At 43.0% G+C, this 21,881-nt stretch overlaps 1 protein-coding gene across 1 annotated transcript in view; it reads left to right on the top strand.

Annotated features, from left to right (window-relative positions):
* PLS1 (plastin 1) overlaps positions 1–21,881 on the top strand; it is a 77,435-nt gene that overhangs the window by 14,888 nt on the left and 40,666 nt on the right. The window contains exons 2-4 of the mRNA XM_060242304.1: positions 14,153–14,261; positions 18,771–18,934; positions 20,263–20,392. Of these exons, the coding sequence (XP_060098287.1) occupies positions 14,192–14,261; positions 18,771–18,934; positions 20,263–20,392 (364 nt within the window). The 5' untranslated portion in view covers positions 14,153–14,191. The remainder of the gene's footprint in view (positions 1–14,152; positions 14,262–18,770; positions 18,935–20,262; positions 20,393–21,881) is intronic.

Consider the following 21,881-nt stretch of genomic DNA (forward strand, 5'->3'; position numbering starts at 1 on the left):
GAATTTTGCCAATGCGGTCGGTGACAGATTTTATGTAGGGCAGGAAGGCTGTACCCACATTTGTGTGTGGCTCGGGATTTGGTGTGAATGGTCTCCTGGGATGGAGGGCTCTTCTAATTTCTTGTTGGGAGTATCCATTGGCCTGCAGTGACTGTTTGAGGTGGTGTAGTTCCTGTTGGAGTTGGCTTGGTTCACAGATGCGTGATGCACGGTGAATGAGGGTTTTAACAACTGTACGTTTTTGGCGAGGATGATGATTGGAATTCTTATTTAGATAGCGATCGGTGTGTGTGGGTTTCCTGAATACAGTGTGGCTGAGTTTTCCGTCATCTTTCCTGGTAATGAGAACGTCAAGAAAGGCAAGTTGACCATTGTTTTCTTTCACCGTGCATCATGCATCTGTGAACCAAGCCAACTCCAACTGATCTGGATATGAGAGATGCCGGAATTATTTTACCATAGATTGATCCTATTAGGAAAGAACACATGTTCAGAATTGCTTCCTAAATCCAGTAATTTTATAAGGTTTCAGTAAAAGTGTAAAGTATAATTAGGGAAGACTATGGTTTGTGCCAACTTGGTATTGGGGGGTATCCTCAATTCCAGCTGAGGGTGGAACTGTGCCACTGGAAGATATTGAAGAAGAAGATATTGGATTTATATCCTGCCCTCCACTCTGAATTTCAGAGTCTGAGAGCAGCTCACAATCTCCTTTATCTCCCTCCCCCACAACAGATACCCTGTGAGGTACGTGGGGCTGAGAGGGCTCTCACAGCAGCTGCCCTTTGAAGGACAACCTCTGCCAGAGCTATGACTGATTCAAGGCCATTCCAGCACGTGCAAGTGGAGGAATGGGGAATCAAACCCAGTTTTCCCAGATAAGAGTCTGCACACTTAACCACTACACCAAACTGGCTCTCCAATCAGCTGCCCAGAGTCAGCCAGTTGTCCTGCTATCTGGCAATCTTCCAGCTGTGGCTGGAAACCCATTGGCTGCTCAGCCAGGAGTCAACAGAGTAGACATTGCACAGTAAATTGACAAGGACTAGGAGGGTAATTATGGGGTTAAAATAAGGATGTATGAAGCTGGATCTATCAACCAATCAGCTCTCCTGCCCTGGGAGGGAGGTCCTCCCTCACATGAGAACCACATGGTAATCATCCTCTCTGCTTTAAGCTGACCTTTAAAAGTCAGAGGGAGGCAGAGGAGGGTGATAATAACAGAACTGGTGACCCCTTTCCTGGTGTCAAGCCTTAAAAGGAGCACAGAAGTGGCTTGCTGGACAGTTTATTGGACTAGCAGAAGGAAACCTGAGCATGGTAAATGAGATTTTGGTTTGCAAATCTGCTTCAAGCCATAAGTTTGTGAACAACTGGAAATATTTGCTTATTTTGAATGTCACACCAAACCATCATTAAGGTTCCCAAATTGAAGTTTGGTGTGGTGGCTAAACTGAAATATAATGGTGAGCCATGATTTTCACTACTAAAATGTCTGGCAAAACTCCTCCCTTTTCCCTTCCCTCAGGCACAAGAACATGATTATGCCTTGGTTTATGACAAACAGTTTTACTACTATATTGAAACAGAGAGGGCAAGCACCAACCATAATTTGCTGGTCCAGACAGATGTATTGTCAAATCCTGAAAGTAACTAACAGTGCAATCCCAAGGGAACTTTCCTTGGAGTAAATACGATTAAATAAATCTGAGCAGATCTGCTGAGGACTGTTATCTAAGTATCTCATTATATGTAAGAGGTGATGGAGGGGGAACACTGTATTTGTATACTGAACAAATCATAGACTCCTTCCAGGCTTTTTCTTGTAGCAGCAAGTCATGAGTTACCATTACATCTGAACCAAGCCTTGAAGTTTCTGCATTCAGCAACATAGTTAACAACTACTAAAATTGTTATATTTATATACATATAAATATACATATATTTACATATATTATATGTAAAGGGTGATGGAGGGGGAGCATTGCATTTGTATATTGAACAAACCATAAGTTCCTTCCTATATGTATAAAAGGCATGCTGTCTTGTTGACAACTCATCTACTCTCCCATTGGCTGAGCCATGGCATTGCTCAGTCTCCATGGCGAGCAACCTCACTCTGGAGTCACTAGGGAAATTGCCTTTGTATCTTATTGACCCATCCTGCCAGGTCCTCAATTTTCCATAGTATTCCAAGTTTGGTTCTGTGAGTAAAAGATCTATTCTAGGCCTATTTTGATCTTTGAAGGAGAACTCATTGGGGCTAGTCCCTAGGTTTGCCAACTCCAGGTTGGTGGGAAATTCCTGGAGATTTTGTGGTGGATTCTAAGGAAGACAGAGTTTGGGAACGGGAGAGGCCTCAACTAAATATAATGCCATAGAATCCACCCTCTAAAGCAGTTATTTTCTCCGGGGGGAGAGAGATCTGTTGTCTGGAGTTCAGTTGTGATACCAGGAGATCTGCAAGCTCCACCTGAAGGTTGGCTACCCTAGGCCTGGCAGCACCCTCTGGGTGACTTAATGCCACCTGACTGGCATGACTTAACTAGGCCTGGCTGCTTGCTACTGTTCAGCAGCAGCCCCCCTGTGAAAGCCAGTGTGGCATAGCAGTTAACACTTCAGAACGGGATCTGTCAGAACAGGGTCTGCCAAGTTCTTGCTGTGGAAGCTGACTGGGTGATTTCTGATCAGTCACAGACTTTCAGCTTAAGATCTAGCAGGGTTGTTGTGCAGATCAAAAGAGAATGATCCAAGTTGCTTTGTTCCTCACTGTGGACGAAGGCTGTACTTTTCCTAGGTAGAGGCTGCAGGGAGAGGGAAGAAGATGAAAAGCTGAAGTCAGAGGGGCAGCTAAAGGTAGGTTGATGGTTGGCTGAGGAGGAGATAGGGTTGCCAACTCCAGGTTGGGAAATTCTTGGAGATTTGAGGGGTGGAGCCTGGAAAGGGTGGGGTTTGAGGAGAGGTGGGACTTGACAGGTACAATGCCATAGACTTCACCCTCCAGCCAGGAAGGCACATGTGGAATATGTTACAACAAATGCAGCAAAAAGTTCAGGAGCCATAGAGAAATTCTATTGGACCTCCGGGGGGCAGAATGTGGCGGCTGCAGTTAAGGTCTTTAAGGCCAAGGCCCTCGCTCAAATTCTATATGGGGCACCCTTGAGTATAACACCATATCAGCATCTCTGGTATTTAGCGGAGAAAGTGCAATCAAAGTTCCTTAGGCACATACTACAAGTCCCTCCATGTGCTCCCAACTCATTTATCAGAGTAGAAACAGGTATGGTCACTGTGAAAGCAAGACTGTGGATTGCTGCTATTCTTTACTGGTATAAACTAATGACTCAGCCCACCAGTTTGGCGGGGCTGATAGCAAGAGACTCGTTTGTGCCACCGTGGATTAGAAAAACGGAGTCCAAGTTGGGTTATTATGGACTATCTAAACAATATTTGCTCAACATGGAGTACAATCTGGTTAAACCTTTTCTTAAACAGAGAATCTTGGATGTCGAAAGACAGCATGATTTGAATCAGCTTAAAGGTTATTTACCAGGAATAGAGGAACTACATAAAATAACACTAATGCCATGCTTGCTTAATCTTGACAAAGTTGAGTATAGGAGAGCATTTACCCTTCTCAGACTTGATATGTTACCGTCAGCCATTATGGAAGGCAGATACACAGGACAACCATATGAGGAGAGATTGTGTATTTGTGGGGACAAGAAACCGGAAGACAGGGAACATGTATTATTCCAATGTAAATTATATCAGTGTATTAGGGCCGACTATATACTCCCGATCTGTTCCAGTGTCCCTGGGAGAAATGTTAGACATCAGCTAGACAAATTATTGGCGGATAGGAATAAAAGAACCACTTTATGTGTGACAAAATTTGCTTCGCGAGCTATGAGTCTCTGGAAGCAATTCCTAAGGGAAATATCCAACTGAATGCCTTGGCTATGGAACCTAACTACTGTTCTGGAGGGAAATTATATCATACTGTGTATGTTTTATTCTGATTATTGTTTTACCTGATTGTATTTTATTAAGTTATTTGTATCTAATTTGACTGGTCTATGACTGTTTTAAACTTGATTTGACTGTTAACCTTTCATCCAAATTTTAAATGCATTTTATGGATGTTTTTATCCGATTTCTTTGTAATAGTCATAGGCACCCAATTTTATGAATGCTACTGTTGGTTTTATTCTGTTTTTGATGCAAAAAGTTTTATGTGATTCGATTGTACAAGCTGGTCACTGACTGTAACAATAAACTTGACTTGACTTGGACTTCACCCTCCAAACCAGCCATCCTGGGGAACCATTGTTTCCAATCTCCACGTGAGGGCTGGAGATAAATCAGAATTGCAGCTGTTCTCCAGGTGACAGAGATCACTTCTCCTGGAGAAAATGGCTGCTTTGCAGGATGGACTCTGTGTCATTATACCCTGCTGAAGTTGCTTCCCTACTGCTTTGGTCACACTGTGGAGAAACACTATATTTTTCCTAGATAGAGGCTGCAGGGATGGGGGAGGAGATGGAAAGCTGAAGTCAGATCAGTTCCCCCACAGAAAATGGCCACCTTGAGGTGCTTATTCTGTGGTATGCCGTAACACAACCATGCCAGGCAAAAAAACCCAGATCACAGCACAAGAGCACAATGATGCTAAATGCCACAAGGCCAAATATGACAGGAAAAGGCAATATACTGCAGAGAAAAGGAATGCTGAACTTCAGCATCTGCATGATTGTTGTCATGCTATGATGCCACAGCAAATTGACCCTGAGTGCCCAAGGCTGAGGTATGTTGGAGCAAGAATCTACATAAACCCAGTCTGACAGCTACAGTATGACAGCTGGTGATCTAGCTGCCAGGCTAGGTCACAGTGACCTGATCAGCAGACCGGCTTGAGCCGGCAGAAGCCAAGTGATGCAATCTGCTGAGTCAGCATGGCCAGGATTGGCTGCTTGGACTATATATGATCTGTGTGTGCATCACACAGGTCTCTCCCTGTGAGATGGTGGTTAGGCGAAGCACTTTGTCCGTGGAGGTGATATTGTATAGACTGCACAAGAGAGCACTTGTTGTGTATATATGTTAATACACCTTTTGGCACTAGTTGCACGTGTCTGCCTGATTTTCTTTCCTGAAGCCCTGTGTCGGGCAAGTCATCTCCCTCACTCTGCTACTCCCGCTCCGACAGGGTTATGGGCCCAGGGCGGTTCCGCTGCGCGGAGGAGAGAGTTGAGAGTTGAGCTGACTGTGAGGTTGGAAAGACCCGGAGGCGAGTAACGCCGGTGAAGGACACAGAAGCACCACCGTTCTCTGTTTGAGAGCCAGAGGGACGTCGGCAGCCAGCTGTGAGGAGGAGTCGGCACGATGGCTCAGCAACAGCTTGGAGTAGCCGTTGAGAAGCTCACCTCAGCCAACTACGCGGTGTGGAGCCTGAGAATGCAACACTACCTCAAGCGTGAAGGGCAATGGCTGTTCGTGAGTAACCCCCCTGCTGACTTATCTCCTGCCGAGACTGTGTTATCGGATAAGGCACTGGCCAACATAGTGCTATCTATAGGAGATGACCAGCTGGTTTATGTGCGAGGGAAGGATACTCCCAAGGCTGCCTGGGACGCATTGAGTGCGGTGCATGTTAGCACCACTGCTGGTTCCCTCATGGCCTTGACAAGGAGGATGTTCCGCACCGTTATGCCGGCTGGAGGGTGTGTGAAAGATCACATCAAACGGCTAACGGACTGTTTCGTTGGGCTGGAGGCAAGAGGCAAGACTGTAGCTCCAGACGACAGAGTGTACATTTTGCTGTCGTCGTTGCCACCTGAGTACACTCCCCTGATACCTTCTCTGGAGACGGTGGACGTAGCGACCCTGACCATGGAATACGTCTGTGCCCACCTGCTTGACTTCCAAGAGAGAATTGCGGCCGTGAGCTGTCCGGGGGTGTCGGCCGGGCAGCGTGCTGTTATCGGTGTGTCCGGGAAGACAGCCAAGAATGAGCCAGCTTTTGCTGCTGGCAGGCGTCCGAAGGTGGAGGAAGTGGAGCCGACTGCGTTTGCAGTCCGTCGCTGCTATGGATGCGGGTCGTCGCAGCACCTGCTCCGAGCTTGCCCTGAGAGGGAGAAGAGGCGGGGGCGTGTGCGGCGAGAGCGGAGGACCGCCAGCCCGTGTGAGGAAGCAACCCGGCTGGTCACGTCTGCAGTAGAGAGCACAGGGTCTGCTTGGATTTTAGACTCCGGGGCAACGAGCCATCTCTGCTGCGAGAAGGAGTTGTTGAAAAACATTGACAGTCCTGAGCATAAGTATGTGAGATTGGCTGATGGGACCACTGCCAATTCTGTTTGCTCAGGCAATGTGGAATTTCCTGCACTGAAATGTATGTTGCAAAATGTGTTGTATGTACCCTCACTGCAGTCTAACCTGTTGAGTGTTAGCACACTGTTTGACCAGGGATACCAGGTGAGATTTGAGAAAACCTGCTGCAAAATCCTGGGAGGTGGGGGAAAGTTGCTTGTGACAGGAAAGAGGGAAGGTAAACTGTATGTGGTCCAGAGTGATTGTGCCCAGGTGGCTCAGGTGTCGAATGAGCCTGTGCACAATAATTGTATACATTTGCTCCATAGGAGACTTGGGCACTGCGGATTTAGGGCGTTAAAGAAAACCCTGGAGCTTGTGCCTAGTTTGAAAGTAAATCCTTGCAAATGTTACTTGGATTGCCAGGTCTGCAAGAAGACCAAAAGCAAGGCGTGTGCTGTTGCTAAAGAAAGCTCAAGGGAAAGCACACGAGCCCTGGAACTAGTCCATTTAGACGTTATTGGCCCATTGCCAAAGAGTCTGTCGGGGAGGAGATACTGCTTGGTGGCCACCGACGACCACACGAGGTACGCGTGGGTTTTCACCATGGTGCATAAGTCTGAGGTGTATAAGACATTCACCAAGTGGGTCAAAGCAGTGGAGAGACAATTAGGGGTTAATCTCCTAGCTGTACAAACCGACAGAGGGGGGGAATTCTTATCTAACCAGATGAAACGTTGGCTGGAGAACAAGGGCATCGCCCACCGTCTGACGAACCCGGCAACGCCCCGAGAAAATGGGCATGGGGCTGTATTGCAGAATGTGATGTATTGCATGTTAGAGGATGCACAACTGCCAATGACCTATTGGGCAGAAACCATACATGCAGCTGTTTTTTTGCAAAATAGGGTTTGGTGTAATACTGTGAAAAATGTGCCTTACAGGTTACTGTTGAACAAGACCCCAGATTTGAGTTCTTTAAAAGTCTTTGGGTCACGGGCTCGGGTTGGCATCCACTCCACGAGTAGCGGGGAGGGGGATGTCCGGGCAGAGAGCCTAATTTTTCTGGGCCACAAGCCAAGGGCCAGGTGTTATCGTTTCTGCAATAGCAAAAGCAAGATAACACTTAGTAAGAGTGCCCAGTTCAATGAAGAAAGCAGCTGGCCAAGGTTGCACTCCTTGCAGAAACAATTTGTCCTGCTGCCAAGTAGCGATAACGATGTTGGAGCGCAGCCCAGAACTCCAGCCCAGGAGGTGGCACCCAGTGGGGCTGGAGAAGGTGAGCCGAATGCTGGCACAGAGCCTGACGAGCAGAGTCAGGAGGCAGAGCCTCAAATGCAGGAACTGGAGGTAAAGTGTGAGAGTCAGGAGGTTCAACACCCAATTACAGGGGCAGAGCAACCAGCCCAGGAGGTGGGAACAGAGCAACCCGAAGAAGACAAAGCTGGTCCAAGCACAGGGCCACGGGTGTCTGCCAGGTCCACCAAAGGCCAACGTCCCGCTAGGTACAAGTGTCCCTATGTCACTCTGACTGTCAATCCAGACCCACCCGGATTTGAGGAAATGTTAAAAGAAAAGGCTAAGAAATGGAAAGCCTGGGTGGCAGAGTGCGAGGCAAGGGAGAAGGAGGCTGAAGCCAAGCGTCTGAAAGAGCTGGCTGAACAGGAACACGATGATGTGTTTTACAATCATGATGAGTTCCTGAACGAATTCCGGAAAGGGTTCCGAGCTACGTAAATATGAACTGTAATGTTGCTGGTGGACATGTATGTAAACTGTGTAAAGTGTTTTGGTGCACTGGGTTTAAATAGATTAGGAGGTGTGTTGGAGCAAGAATCTACATAAACCCAGTCTGACAGCTACAGTATGACAGCTGGTGATCTAGCTGCCAGGCTAGGTCACAGTGACCTGATCAGCAGACCGGCTTGAGCCGGCAGAAGCCAAGTGATGCAATCTGCTGAGTCAGCATGGCCAGGATTGGCTGCTTGGACTATATATGATCTGTGTGTGCATCACACAGGTCTCTCCCTGTGAGATGGTGGTTAGGCGAAGCACTTTGTCCGTGGAGGTGATATTGTATAGACTGCACAAGAGAGCACTTGTTGTGTATATATGTTAATACACCTTTTGGCACTAGTTGCACGTGTCTGCCTGATTTTCTTTCCTGAAGCCCTGTGTCGGGCAAGTCATCTCCCTCACTCTGCTACTCCCGCTCCGACAAGGTACTCTTACAGAGCCTCTTTTTAGAGCCCACTGTATTTATTTTCACAATGGGCCTTATTTTTAGTTTCTAGTAAAATGTGTGATCTTTATTTCTTTATAAGCTATTGAAATTGTTCCTACTTTATTTATATTTTTTATTTGCATCCCTGGTTCCCTCAGATAGGATACCCAATGATCTTAAAGTTTAAAAGAAAGCCAGTGCAATAATAAAGTGCTATAGTTTGAACAGAATAACCATTTTTTTCTTTTAGTGGGAAATGGTTCAATGCCTGTTCACAACAAAAGGATATATTTCATTCTCAAATATCACTTTCTGGAAATGATAAAGATATTGCTAAAGATATTGGGAGGGTCAGTGGCTCAGTGGTAGAGCATCTGCTTGGTAAGCAGAAGGTCCCAGGTTCAATCCCCAGCATCTCCAACTAAAAAGGGTCCAGGCAAACAGGTGTGAAAAACCTCAGCTTGAGACCCTGGAGAGCCACTGCCAGTCTGAGAAGACAATACTGACTTTTATGGACCAAGGGTCTGTTTCAGTATAAGGCAGCTTCATATGTTCATATGAACGATACTATTAAAGCAAATAACTGAGAGTTAATGGGTCTTGTATTATCATTAGTGCTTGTTACTTACTGATTCAGATAGAATCTGATGGAGCTGATTAGTATAACAAGAGAAACTTAAGCTCCAGGAATTCTCTGTATGTGTCTGGAGAGAGAGTGGGAGGGAGAGTGAGAGGGAGGGAAGGAGATCAGCATTTGATTACTTAGTATGTTTAGTATACAATGTATTTGAAAATGTTCCATAAATGCAAATGTTGTGTTCTTAGAATGAAGTTTGAGTCCAGTGGTACCTTTAAGACCAGCAAAGCCTGGATTCAAACTTTGTTCTGTTGCTTCAGACCAACATGGTTACCCACCTGTTCTTATTTACTGTTACATAAGAACATAAGAGAAGCCATGTTGGATCAGGCCAATGGCCCATCCATTCCAACACTCTGTGTCACACAGTGGTCAATATATATGTGTGTGGGTATATATACACACACACACATATATACATACACACACACACTGTGACTAATAGCCACTGATGGAGCTCTGCTCCATATTTTTATCCAATCCCCTCTTAAAGTTGGCTATACTTATAGCCGCCGCCACCTCCTGTGGCAGTGAATTCCACATGTTAATCATCCTTTGGGTGAAGAAGTACTTCCTTTTATCTGTTTTAACCTGACAGCTCAGCAATTTCATTGAATGCCCGCGAGTTCTTGTATTGTGAGAAAGGGAGAAAAGTACTTCTTTCTCTACTTCCTCCATCCCATGCATTATCTTGTAAACCTCTATCATGTCATCCCGCAGTCGACGTTTCTTCAAGCTGAAGAGCCCCAAGTGTTTTAACCTTTCTTCATAGGGAAAGTGTTCCAACCCTTTAATCATTCTAGTTGCCCTTTTCTGCACTTTTTCCAATGCTATAATATCCTTTCTGAGATGTGGTGACCAGAATTGTACACAGTATTCCAAATGAGACCGCACCATCGATTATACAGGGGCATGATGATACTGGCTGATTTGTTTTCAATTCCCTTCTTAATAATTCCCAGCATGGCGTTGGCCTTTTTCATTGTAATCGCACACTGTCTTGACATTTTCAGTGAGTTATCTACCATGACCCCAAGACTGACCTCTTGGTCAGTCTCTGCCAGTTCACATCCCATCAACTTGCATTTGTAGCTGGGATTCTTGGCCCCAATGTGCATTACTTTGCACTTGGTCACATTGAAACTCATCTGCCACGTTGATGCCCACTCACCCAGCCTCAACAGATCCCTTTGGATTGCCTCACAATCCTCTCTGGTTCTCACCACCCTGAACAATTTAGTGTCATCTGCAGACTTGGCCACTTCACTGCTTACTCCCAACTCCAAATCATTTATGAACAAGTTAAAGAGCATGGGACCCAGTACTGAGCCCTGCGGCACCCCACTGCTTACCATCCTCCACTGTGAAGACTGTCCATTTATACTCACTCTCTGCTTCCTATTAATTAGCCAGTTTTTGATCCACAAGAGGACCTGTCCTTTTACTCCATGACTCTCAAGCTTACTAAGGAGCCTTTGATGAGGAACTTTATGAGAAGCTTTCTGGAAGTCAAGATAAACAACATCTATTGGGTCCCCTTTGTCCACATGTTTGTTCACCCCCTCAAAGAAATGTGACAGGTTAGTGAGGCAAGATCTTCCCTTATAGAACCCATGCTAAGTATTCCTCAATAACTTGTGTTCATCAATGTGCCTACTCATTCTGTCCTTGATAATGGTTTCTACCAACTTTCCCGGTATTGAAGTCAGACTGACTGGCCTGTAATTTCCCGGATCTCCTCTGGAACCCTTTTTAAAGATGGGGGTGACATGTGCTACCTTCCAGTCCTCAGGAATGGAGGCAGATTTCAATGAAAGATTACATATTTTTGTAAGGAGATCCACAAGTTCAACTTTAAGTTCTTTCAGAATTCTTGGATGTATGCCATCCGGACCTGGTGACTTATTAGTTTTTAATTTGTCAATCAGTTGTAGGACCTTCTCTCATGTCACCTCAATCTGACTCAGGTCTTTCAACACCCCTTCCAAAATTAATGGTTCTGGATTAGGCAAACACTTCTCATCTTCCATAGTGAAGACTGAGGCATTCAGTTTTTCAGCCATTTCCCTATCCTCCTTCAGTAATCCTTTGACCCATTGGTCATCCAGGGGCCCTACTGCCTCCCTGGCTGGTTTCCTGCTTCTAATATATTTGAAGAAATTTTTATTGTTGGTCTTTATGTTTTTTGCAATATGCTTCTCATAGTCCCTTTTTGCCTGCCTGATCACAGTCTTGCATTTGATTTGCCACAGCCTGTGTTCCCTTTTATTAATCTCACTTGGACTAGCTTTCCACCACTTAAAGAAGTCCTTCTTACCTTTTACAGCTTCCATTACTTTGTTTGTTAACCATGCAGGCCTTTTCTTATACCTGTTTATGCCTTTCCTAACTTATGGTATATAAAGAAGTACTTTTTTTCCTTTCTCACAATACAAGAACTCGTGGGCATTCAATGAAATTGCTGAGCAATCAGTTTAAAATGGATAGAAGGAAGTACTTCTTCACCCAAATGGTGATTAACATGTGGAATTCACTGCCACAGGAGGTGGCAGTGGCTACAAGCATAGCTAGCTTCAAGAGGGGATTGGATAAAAATATGGAGCAGAGGTCCATCGGTGGATATTAGCCACAGTGTGTGTGTGTGTGTGTGTGTGTGTGTGTGTATACACACACGCACATGCGCACACACACACATATATTGGCCACTGTGTGACACAGAGTGTTGGACTGGATGGGCCATTGGCCTGATCCAACACGGCTTCTCTTATGTTCTTATTTTATCTGAGCTTCTAGGATTGTAGTTTTAAATAGTCTCCAAGCTTCCCCAAGGGTTTTTTTTACTGTATTTACCTTTCCTTTCAGTTTCCTCTTCACATGCCTCCTCATCTCAGAGAATTTACCCCTTTTAAAGTTAAATGTGGTTGTGCTGGTCTTTTGGGGCAACTTCCTATTTATACAAATGGTGAAATCAATAATGTTACAGTGACTGCTCCCAAGCGGTGTGATCACTTTTACATCTCTCACCAAGTCTTGGGCATTACTTAGGACCAAATCCAGGATTGCCCCAACCCTGGTAGGTTTTGTGACCATCTGCTCCATAGCACAGTCATTGGGAGCATCTAGAAACTCAGTCTCTTTCTCTCGAACAGAACACATATTGACCCAATCAATCTGCGGGTAGTTAAAATCACCTATTACGACACAGTTTTTAGGTTTAGCTGCTATTTTTAATCCTTCCATCATATTATAATCATCCTCTATCTTTTGATTTGGTGGGCGATAACAAACTCCCATAGTTAAATTTCCTTTTGGGCCCTCTATTTCAACCCAAGGCATTTCTAGAAGGGAATCTAATTCTTTGACCTCTGTCTTACTGGACTGTATACCCTCTCTGACATACAGAGCCACCCCACTTCCAACCCTTCTCTCCCTATCCTTCCAATATAACTTATATTCAGGAATCACCGTGTCCCACTGATTCTCCTCATTCCACCAAGTTTCTGAAATTCCACAATGTTTATGTTTTCTCCCAACACTAAACATTCCAACTCACCAATTTTACTTTGAACACTTCTAGCATTTGTATACAAACATCTATAATTTCTCAGGCAAGTCAGGCCCACAACCTTCCTCCTGCTGCTTCGAGACTTTGGCAGACACTCCATACAGTTTGTCACCATCTTAGTGGACAACTCTGATCCATTACCCAGTAGAAAAGTAACAGCTAACCCATGAACATATGAAGCTGCCTTATACTGAATCAGACCCTCGGTCCATCAAAGTCAGTATTTTCTACTCAGACTGGCAGCGGCTCTCCAGAGTCTCAAGCTGAGGTTTTTCATGCCTACTTGCCTGGACCCTTTTTATTTGGAGATGTCAGGGATTGAACCAGGGACCTTCTGCTTACCAAGCAGATGCTCAACCACTGAGCCACTGTCCCTCATCCTCTTTGAGATGAGTCTTCCTGAACCAGAGACATTTCATCTCCTGTCGGCTTTCCCCCAAGATTTAGTTTAGAAACTGCTCTGCCACCTTTTTGATTTTAAGCGCCAGCAGCTTGGTTCCATCTGGGGACGTGGAGACTGTCTCTTTTGTACAGCTCCAGCTTATTCTAGAAAGCATCCCAGTGCCTAACAAACTTAACCCCTTCCTCCCTACGCCATCATCTCATCCACACATTGAGACTTCTAATTTGTGCCTGTCTCTTCAACCCTGCATGTGGAACAGGTAGCACCTCTGAGAACGCTACCTTGGAGGTCCTGGCCTTAAGTCTCCTGCCTAGCAGCCTAAATTTTTCCTCCAGGACCTCATGACTGCATTTCCGCACATTGTTGGTGCCAACATGCACCACAACCACTTATTTCTTATTTATCTTCTGAATCCGAGGGCATGGACTTCTGTTTTCAGTTGAGGAAGTGACCTACATCTCATGAATCAGGCAATGGTTCTTAAATATAGTGTGACCAGTGATAAGAACAACAATTAATTTATGATAGGGTTCACACCTTCCAAAGTGACCATTTTGTCCAGGAGATCTCTGAAGATCAGTTGTAATCCAAGGAGATCTCCAGCCAGCTACAATTTTCATTTGATGTTTTTGGACCTGCATGATGATTACAGTTGGAGCCATATAGATGCTACCAGGGGTCATTTTGTAGAAAAAATAGGTGGTGGAACTCAACCATTGTTATGCAGCTGCATCTACTATTCAATGGGCAAGGTGGGAAGGAGGAGGTGGAACTCTCAGAAAGGTTCAGGAGCTATGCTCCTGTGAGCTCCCGCTGAATCCAAGGCCTGGGAGCTACCATTGTGTCATTAGAAATCATCTTTGTGATATACTCCTAATAATAGTTAATCACAGGTTGTGAATTCTTACAGATTATATATTAATGACAAAACACCTTTCATGCATGGTTTTACAGTTTTATAGTTTGTATCTTTCTGGAATATACTTTGTGACATGCTTTGCTGATTATTCTTAGGCATAAAGAACTGAAAACAACAGAAGTCATAACAAAAAGATGGAAAATAGCATAACCACAATTTCTCGTGAAGAATTGGAAGAACTAAAAGAAGCATTCAGTAAAATAGGTTTGTTTCAAAGAACTCTTCCAAATGTTTGGAATTAGCATGTTATAAAGATGGAGGCAACAAAGATTTCATTTAAGGAGGCAATCATAACCTTATTTTAGGGCATTTTTCTCAGGTTCTTATCTCTCTGGTCAGCTTATTGAATCTACATATTGAGTTATTGTTGTTATAAACATTCCAATGTACTATGCATGCCAAATATACAAACCTTTTTTTAAAAGTATGACAGAAGTGATTTTCAGAAGGAGATAGGCATGTATACTTCAGAGCAAAGCAGATTTGGAAAAGACTGGGGAAAAGCCAGGGAAACCCCAGGAGGCATATGAATGCACAACAGTGCTATGGAGAAGCAAGAATAAATGCTAGCAGCATCAACCCTGCTGTGTGGAAGCCATGTTGCCACTGTGTTGTACTGGCTTTTGTAACAGCAAAAGAGGACTATAGTGCCTATCCCTGTGTATCAGATAAACCTGCACATTTCCAGTGAAGTCAGCTGTGTTGTTAATGTAATGTTTGAAGTACATTCGCCTCTCTGCAAATATGCCTCCAGAAGGAAACTATTATTGCTTAATGCTTTTGTTGCAATGTGAAGTGGCCTAACTTGGCAATTGCCTTATAGAGATAGTGTTGTGGAAAGTTTTACAAGGCTGAGTTTTCATCAGTTTGAATACATTTGTTGAATTAATTATGTTTGCATAGTTCATTGTTGACATGATACTGCTACAAACATAGTAGGTACTGTCAAATATTGTATGCACACCAAGGCTTTTTTTGAGCAGGAACGCAATTCCGGCTGGTTTGGTGCCAAGAGGTATGCAGATGAGTCCCTGCTGGCCTTTTTCTACAAAAAAGCCCTATGTGAGAAAATGGTGATGTCAGGAGTGTGGACAAATATGCAAATGAGTTCCTGCTGGGCATTTTCTACAAACAAAGCCCTGATGCACTTCACTAGAAGTAAACTCCCTAGATTAATATAGGACTCCTGAAAAAGCCTGTGTAAGATTATACTGTGTAATATTTTATGGAATGGTAAACTTTAAGCATTATCAAAACAGATTTTTCTGTCTTATATATGAAAGCAATTGACAAGGTTAGAGTCTTGGTTCTGTAGTTTTATTTTCTTGCCTTTTTTGTCAGATTGCCACAGCAGGAAAAGGCTTCAATTTTGATATTTTGTTTTTCTGTCAAATGAACTTCTCTACTGTTAAAAATGCTTTTTACACATTTTCAATTGACCTAAAATAATATGTTTTAAGCAATTAGGTATTAGTGCATTAATAATTTAGGGCTCTCTCTCCACTCTGCATTTCAAGGGAGCTGAACTTGATGATATTTTTATTTTGTAGAGACCACCCTCCCAAACACCTGTTGCCTGCCACCACTTCAAGCAGCAAGGAGGGGGGGGGACCCAGAACTAACATATTGTAGTTATAAGAATTGCTGGAAATGAGTTTCCAACAATTTCGACATAACTTTTTGGTTTTGGCATATACAACATCATCATCCCCCCACCATGTCCTCCCCCAAACTTCCTGCTGGGCTCTTGATTTTGCAGAAGAGATTGTAAATTGTTTATCCCCCATTATTTGTCATGCTTTCCTGACTCGTCACTATATTTAATGGTAAAATGGTTAGGCTGCATTGTGATATTGAAATAGGGTTGCAATTCCAAGTTGGGGGCTGGGATCCCCTGGTTTGGAGGGCCTTTCCCCAAGGTTATTCGAAAATGGGGGGGTGGGGGAGTTGAATGTCTGTTGGGAACTCTATGATACCCTAGGGTATCATTATACCTTAGGGTATAATGAATATTTGATCCATGGGTATCTGGGGCTGGGGGGGGGGCTGTTTTTGAGTTAGAAGTACCAAATATTCAGCATATCATCTGGCGCCTCTCCTTAAAAAACCCACTATCTTTCAAAAAAATTAGACTAGGAGGTCCAATTCTATGAGCCCCAAAAGAACGTTCCCCCATCCTCCATTATTTCCAATTAAGAGAAGGCATTTAAAAGGCATGCTGTCCCTTTAAATATGATGGCCAGAACTGTCTTCGGAGTTCAATCATTCTTGTCACAACCTTGCTCCTGGCTCCACCCCCAAAGTCCCAAGATATTTCCGGAGTTGGGCCTGACAACCCTATATTGAAAGCAGCAAAATGAGCCCCCTCCAGACATAGTAGAAGATCCCACTAAAAAGCGCAATGAGAAATGCTTAGGGGGCCTGGAATGTAGGCTATATGAGTACATTGCTTTTATTCTGTGTCCTGTCTTGAGGCTTATTGAGAGAGTTCCTCTGTAAATTAAATAAATAAAAAATTGAATGTAGAGAGCAGTAGAGAATGAGTTAAAAGGAAAAGGAGATATGTGATTGCTTTCATACACACTAAATAACACACTTTCAATTCATTTTAGAGTCACTTTGCAATTCACTTTAAAATCCACTTGCAAAAAGTCACTGAAGCAGATTGAAACTGCATTATTCAGCAGGTGTGAAAGCATGGGGAAAAAAGCCTTCTGAAGCCCCTAAGAATCCTGGAGGGGGCAATTTTGATGGTGAGTGCTTCTAAATCCTCCCACCGCTTGGTTCTTTATGGGCCACAGCCTCCAATTTAACACCTATCCTCCCAGCCCTTTGAGTAAAGACAAAGAGCAGGACTGGCTGGAAGTAAGTATCATTTTATTCACTGTGGCTTACTCCCATAAAAGCATTCTTAGGGTTGCAAAACAGTCTTGATCCCTGATTCATTTATTTACAAAATGAAATATTAGATAAATCCTATAGCATGATGGTGATTATTATTTGAAATATTAGAGAAACTTAAAAAGAAAATAGTAAATTGAAATTAAACATTTTAAATTTTAGTGGTGAAATTATTAAGAGAAATCTGTGATGCAAGACCATTGTTCTTTAGACAAAATATTATGTAGAAAATTTTGACAACATTCATTTGGAATCACAGAATAATAGAGTTGGCAGGTACCCTTAGGGTTATCTAGTTCAACCCCCTGCACAATGCAGGAAATTCATAAATACCTCCCCCTAAATTCAAAGAATTAGCATTGCTGTCAGATGGCTACTGGACACTATACTTCTGGTGATACAGCCCAAAATCACATTTGCCTTTTTAGCCACCGTATCACACTGTTGACTCATGTTCAGCGTATGGTCCACTAAGACCCCTAGATCCTTTTCGCACATACGCCAAGACAAGTCTCCCCCATCATATAATGATGCATTGGATTTTTCCTACCTAAATGCATAACTTTGCATTTCTCACTGTTAAAATTAATTTTATTGGTTTCAGCCCAGTTTTCCAGCCTGTCAAGATCACCCTGTATCCTGTTTCTGTCTTTTACTGTATTTGCAACCCCTCCCAATTTAGTATCATCTGCAAATTTAATAAGCATTCCCTCTATTCCTTCATCCAAATCATTTCTAAAGATGTTGAACAAAACAGACCCCAGGACAGATCCTTGAGGCACTCCACTTGTCACTCCTCTCCAAGAGGATGCGGAACCATTCACAAGCACTCTTTGGGAATATAAGCAAGGTGCTCATAATAGAGCAAATTGTCTCTCAAGTTGTCTTAAGAAGAGAAGAAACTGAAATAATAGAGGTAGCTGGAGATGCTGATGAGTATTTTACCAGTTGGCAAAAGACTAGAAAAGGTGGTGTCACTTTTCACCAAAGATCTCTTAAGACAGCAAGAGAATAACCCTTTGGTAGACAGTTTTCAACACTCTTTTAAGAGGCATAAGGCATTAGATATTCTCACAAAGATGAGGAAAGGGAACACAAGACTCCTGAGTGACAAATAATTAGGGAAGGAAAAAGGTCACAGTTGGCCTACTGGTTTTATTTTGGAGTACTCTCATACGATTGGTTTACATAAAAATTATTCTGTTAACCTCTTTTGCCATAGCAAACCTGTAATGCAGATTCCTGGCTGACCACCATCTTTTAGTGGACATCAGAAACTCTTGTGAACATAGCAAAAATTGTGGTCCTTTAAATGTTATTCCAGCTGCATGGAAGCAACTTTTCTATGACAGGCTTCCATGTGGCTGAGGTAAAATTTAAATGGCTCAGCCCTATAGGCAAGGGCTGATTATGTGAATCTTTCCTTGGGTATTTTTATACATTATTATGATCAGGTATTATATCAATAAATGTGTTTGTAGTTTGTTTAATCCACAGCAAGTTAATGTTTCTGTAGTCATCTGTGTATAATCCTCTTTGCCTCCTGGGGGTAATACAGTACATTTTCAAAAATAAATGTTGCAAGCCACACCTTAGTTTAATATACTTTTCTTTTGGATGTTTTCTAGTCTACAGCAGCAGCCCTAAGTATATTTGAGCTGGAAGAACTTACGCAGGTAGAAGTGTGTAGTTAAGGCAATAATTGAATTTGTAGCTCGTTTTCATTTTCTTCATTCACTGGCTTTGACTTCTTTATAGTGAGTTGAGAGAAAGTAAAAAACACTGGATCTGACAGTAATTTTAAATCTGCAGATATAGACAACAGTGGATATGTCAGTGATTATGAACTTCAAGACCTTTTCAAAGAAGCAAGTGTTCCTCTGCCTGGTTACAAAGTACGAGAAATTGTAGAAAAAATTATAGCTGTTACAGATAACAACAAGGATGGCAAAATCAACTTTGAAGAATTTGTGTCAGTAAGTAAGAAAACAATTATAAACATGCCTACCCAAACCCAGGTTTCTCTGATGTGACTTGTGTGTTATAAATGTACTATGAGATTATTACTAAATGGTACTTTTAAAAGCATATGGTGTTTTATACTGTAGCTTTGACTTACATAACACATTTCTATGTAACATTTTATGAAGATAATACATATAGGTGGATCAGGAACTTGAACAGTAACAAAAAAAATGGAATTTACTGCCATATTCATCAGTTGGCCTCAGGATTCCCATTCTTAATATTCACTGACATTTAGCTATGCTGGTTTTGGTGAGAGAGAGACCTTGTGAGCAGAAGCCCCCAGCCATCAGGTGTGGCCCTGCCATTCCCTGTTTCCTCCCGCCCCCGGCTGTGTGGCCCATTGCCTGCCTCACCCTTTGGAATGGCTATGGGGGGCGGGGTGCCCGCCACATCGTGCACGACCACCCTGGTGGCCTCCTCAGTGCCGCCCATCATCTTCGGCGGTGCCAGGCCTCTCTTTGCCCGGGCTCTTGGGCCAGCCAGGGGCAGCTGCGGCTGCACTCCTCCGTTGGGGCGAGGCATCCGCGCTTGGCCCATCCCATGGCAGGTCTTCAGGCCAAGGCCAGACCACTCCCCTGCCGAGGCCCCAGGACACCCAGCACCAGCCACGCAGGTAGGAGGGCTCACGGGTGTGACAAGGGAAGCTGATGGCCTCCGGGGCTTGTTGCAACCGTTCCTGCCCTCTTTCGCAGGGCCAGGAGCCGATGGAGTCTGGGTTGTTGCGGGGCTGGGAGGTGGCAGCCCGGACAAGTACCCTTAAATATATTCTATTACCAAGCAGGAGACCAATGAGACCAAGAAGTGAAACTGGAGGAAACACAGAAAAATCAGGTGAAGGGAGAGAAATGAATGAGAAACGTGTGGAAAAGATGGAGAAATTAAGAAACGAATAATAGAATCACAGAGTTGGAAGGGGCTATACAGGTCATCTAGTCCAACCCCGTGCTCAATGCAGGATAGGCCAAGAGCATCCCTGACAAATGTATAGAATCACAGAAAGGTTTTTTTTACTTTGCTGTAACAGCCTAACAGCTTTGCAAGATCTAGTTGAGCTGGGTGCAAGAAAAGGGAGAAAGAAAGGCTAGACTATTGAAGAAAATGACTTGCTGGCTGGCAATTACTGTAGCAGTGATTAACAAGTCCTGTTAAGGAAGTTTGCTTGAGTCTTGGAGAAAAGTGTGTATAGACTCCGTACAGCCCTTTTGATTATTAGTTTTTGTCTCACTGTCCGCTTTATCTCTGAATGTATGAAAACTACACTGTTCCCCCCCCCCAGGTTATCCAAGAATTAAAAAGTAATGATATTAGCAAAACATTCCGAAAATCAATAAACAAAAAAAAGGGAATTACTGCAATTGGAGGAACATCCCCAATTTCCAGTGAGGGGACCCAACACTCTTACTCAGGTAAATAATTTCCCTTTATTCAGATAAAAGAATCATTCCTCTCAATGTCAAGCCAGCATTTACATTTCATACATTTTTTGCATCTCTGATATTTAAATGTTACCATGTTGGATTTTGTCAGGAATTCTCATTGCCTTCTCTGACAACCTGACTTATTTGGTGGAACAAACAGTGCAGATAAAACATCAGTTACATGCAAAAAACTTTTCAGAGTTTTAGTTTAGCTTGATTCTTAGTTTTAATTTAGCTTGATTCTTAATATTTAGACATATTCCCTAGTGAATAAGATAGTACACTGAGAAATTCTAGCTGTCTTGAATGCCTCATTTGTGGCAGAAAGGCAGCATTTTTTAAAAGAAAAAAACCTCCATTATACTTATATCTGAAATATTATCTATTACTGTTTTTTTGCATACAGCAATAAGGAAGACTCTTACAACATTTTTATTCCAGCATATGTTTTCATGGGATAGAGTTAGAGTTATGGTAATAATCAAAATAAATAAGAACCCGACACTAGGCATTATGAATACAAGTCCCACGCAGTAGTCTCAGCTCAAGGTCTGTTCCACACAAAGACCCCAGGATTTATTATCTCCATTTCAATTTTATAACATCTTTAACAGTGGAATGAGCTACAATGTATAAAATATTATTAATTATTTACAAATATTTTTTCAAAATAAAAATAATTAATTTCATTTGATTAATTCAGCATGCTGACCTTCAATGAATAATTCTGGACCTCAGTGTTCATGGAAATCACTCCTGATTATTTCTACTGCAATTGATTGAATATATTAAATCAATACATACATCATGTTATATACAAATTATTAGTAAAATTACTTATTTTGATACCTTAGTATTTGTGAAAATCCCTATAATTATGGTGATTTCCACCCAATTTCAGTCTTTCTCTACAAACAAAAATAAATTCTCTTTATAATCATTTTATAAATCTCTTAACTCTTATTATTATTTTTATTATTCTGTAATATGACTTGCCATTTTTAGTAAAATTTATTTCATAGGAATCAATCCTTCATTCTATGTAACACACACCCAATTTACACAACCATGTAATCTCCTATATATCCCTACCTTCCATATAGGTATGGATCCTGGGGTCTTCGTGTGGAACGGACCTTGAGCTGAGACTACTGCGTGGGACTTTTATTCATAATTGTCTAGTGTTGGGTTGCTGTTTATTTTGATAGAACTAGGATTGCCAGGTCTCCCTTGGCCACTGGCAGGGGATGAGAAGGCAGGGTTGCCAGATCCAGATTTGGAAATTCCTGGAGATTTGGGGATGGAGCCTGAGGAGAACAGGGACCTCATTGGGGTACAATGCCATAGAATCTACTGTACAAAGCATCCACTTTTTCCAGGGGACCTGATCTCTGTAACTCTGGAAATGAGCTGTAATTCCAGGGAATCCCCAAGTCCCAGCTGGATGTTGACATCCCTATTAGAGCCCACTTTTTTA

This window comes from Heteronotia binoei, chromosome 6 (assembly GCF_032191835.1).
Source record: "Heteronotia binoei isolate CCM8104 ecotype False Entrance Well chromosome 6, APGP_CSIRO_Hbin_v1, whole genome shotgun sequence".
NCBI lineage: Eukaryota > Metazoa > Chordata > Lepidosauria > Squamata > Gekkonidae > Heteronotia > Heteronotia binoei.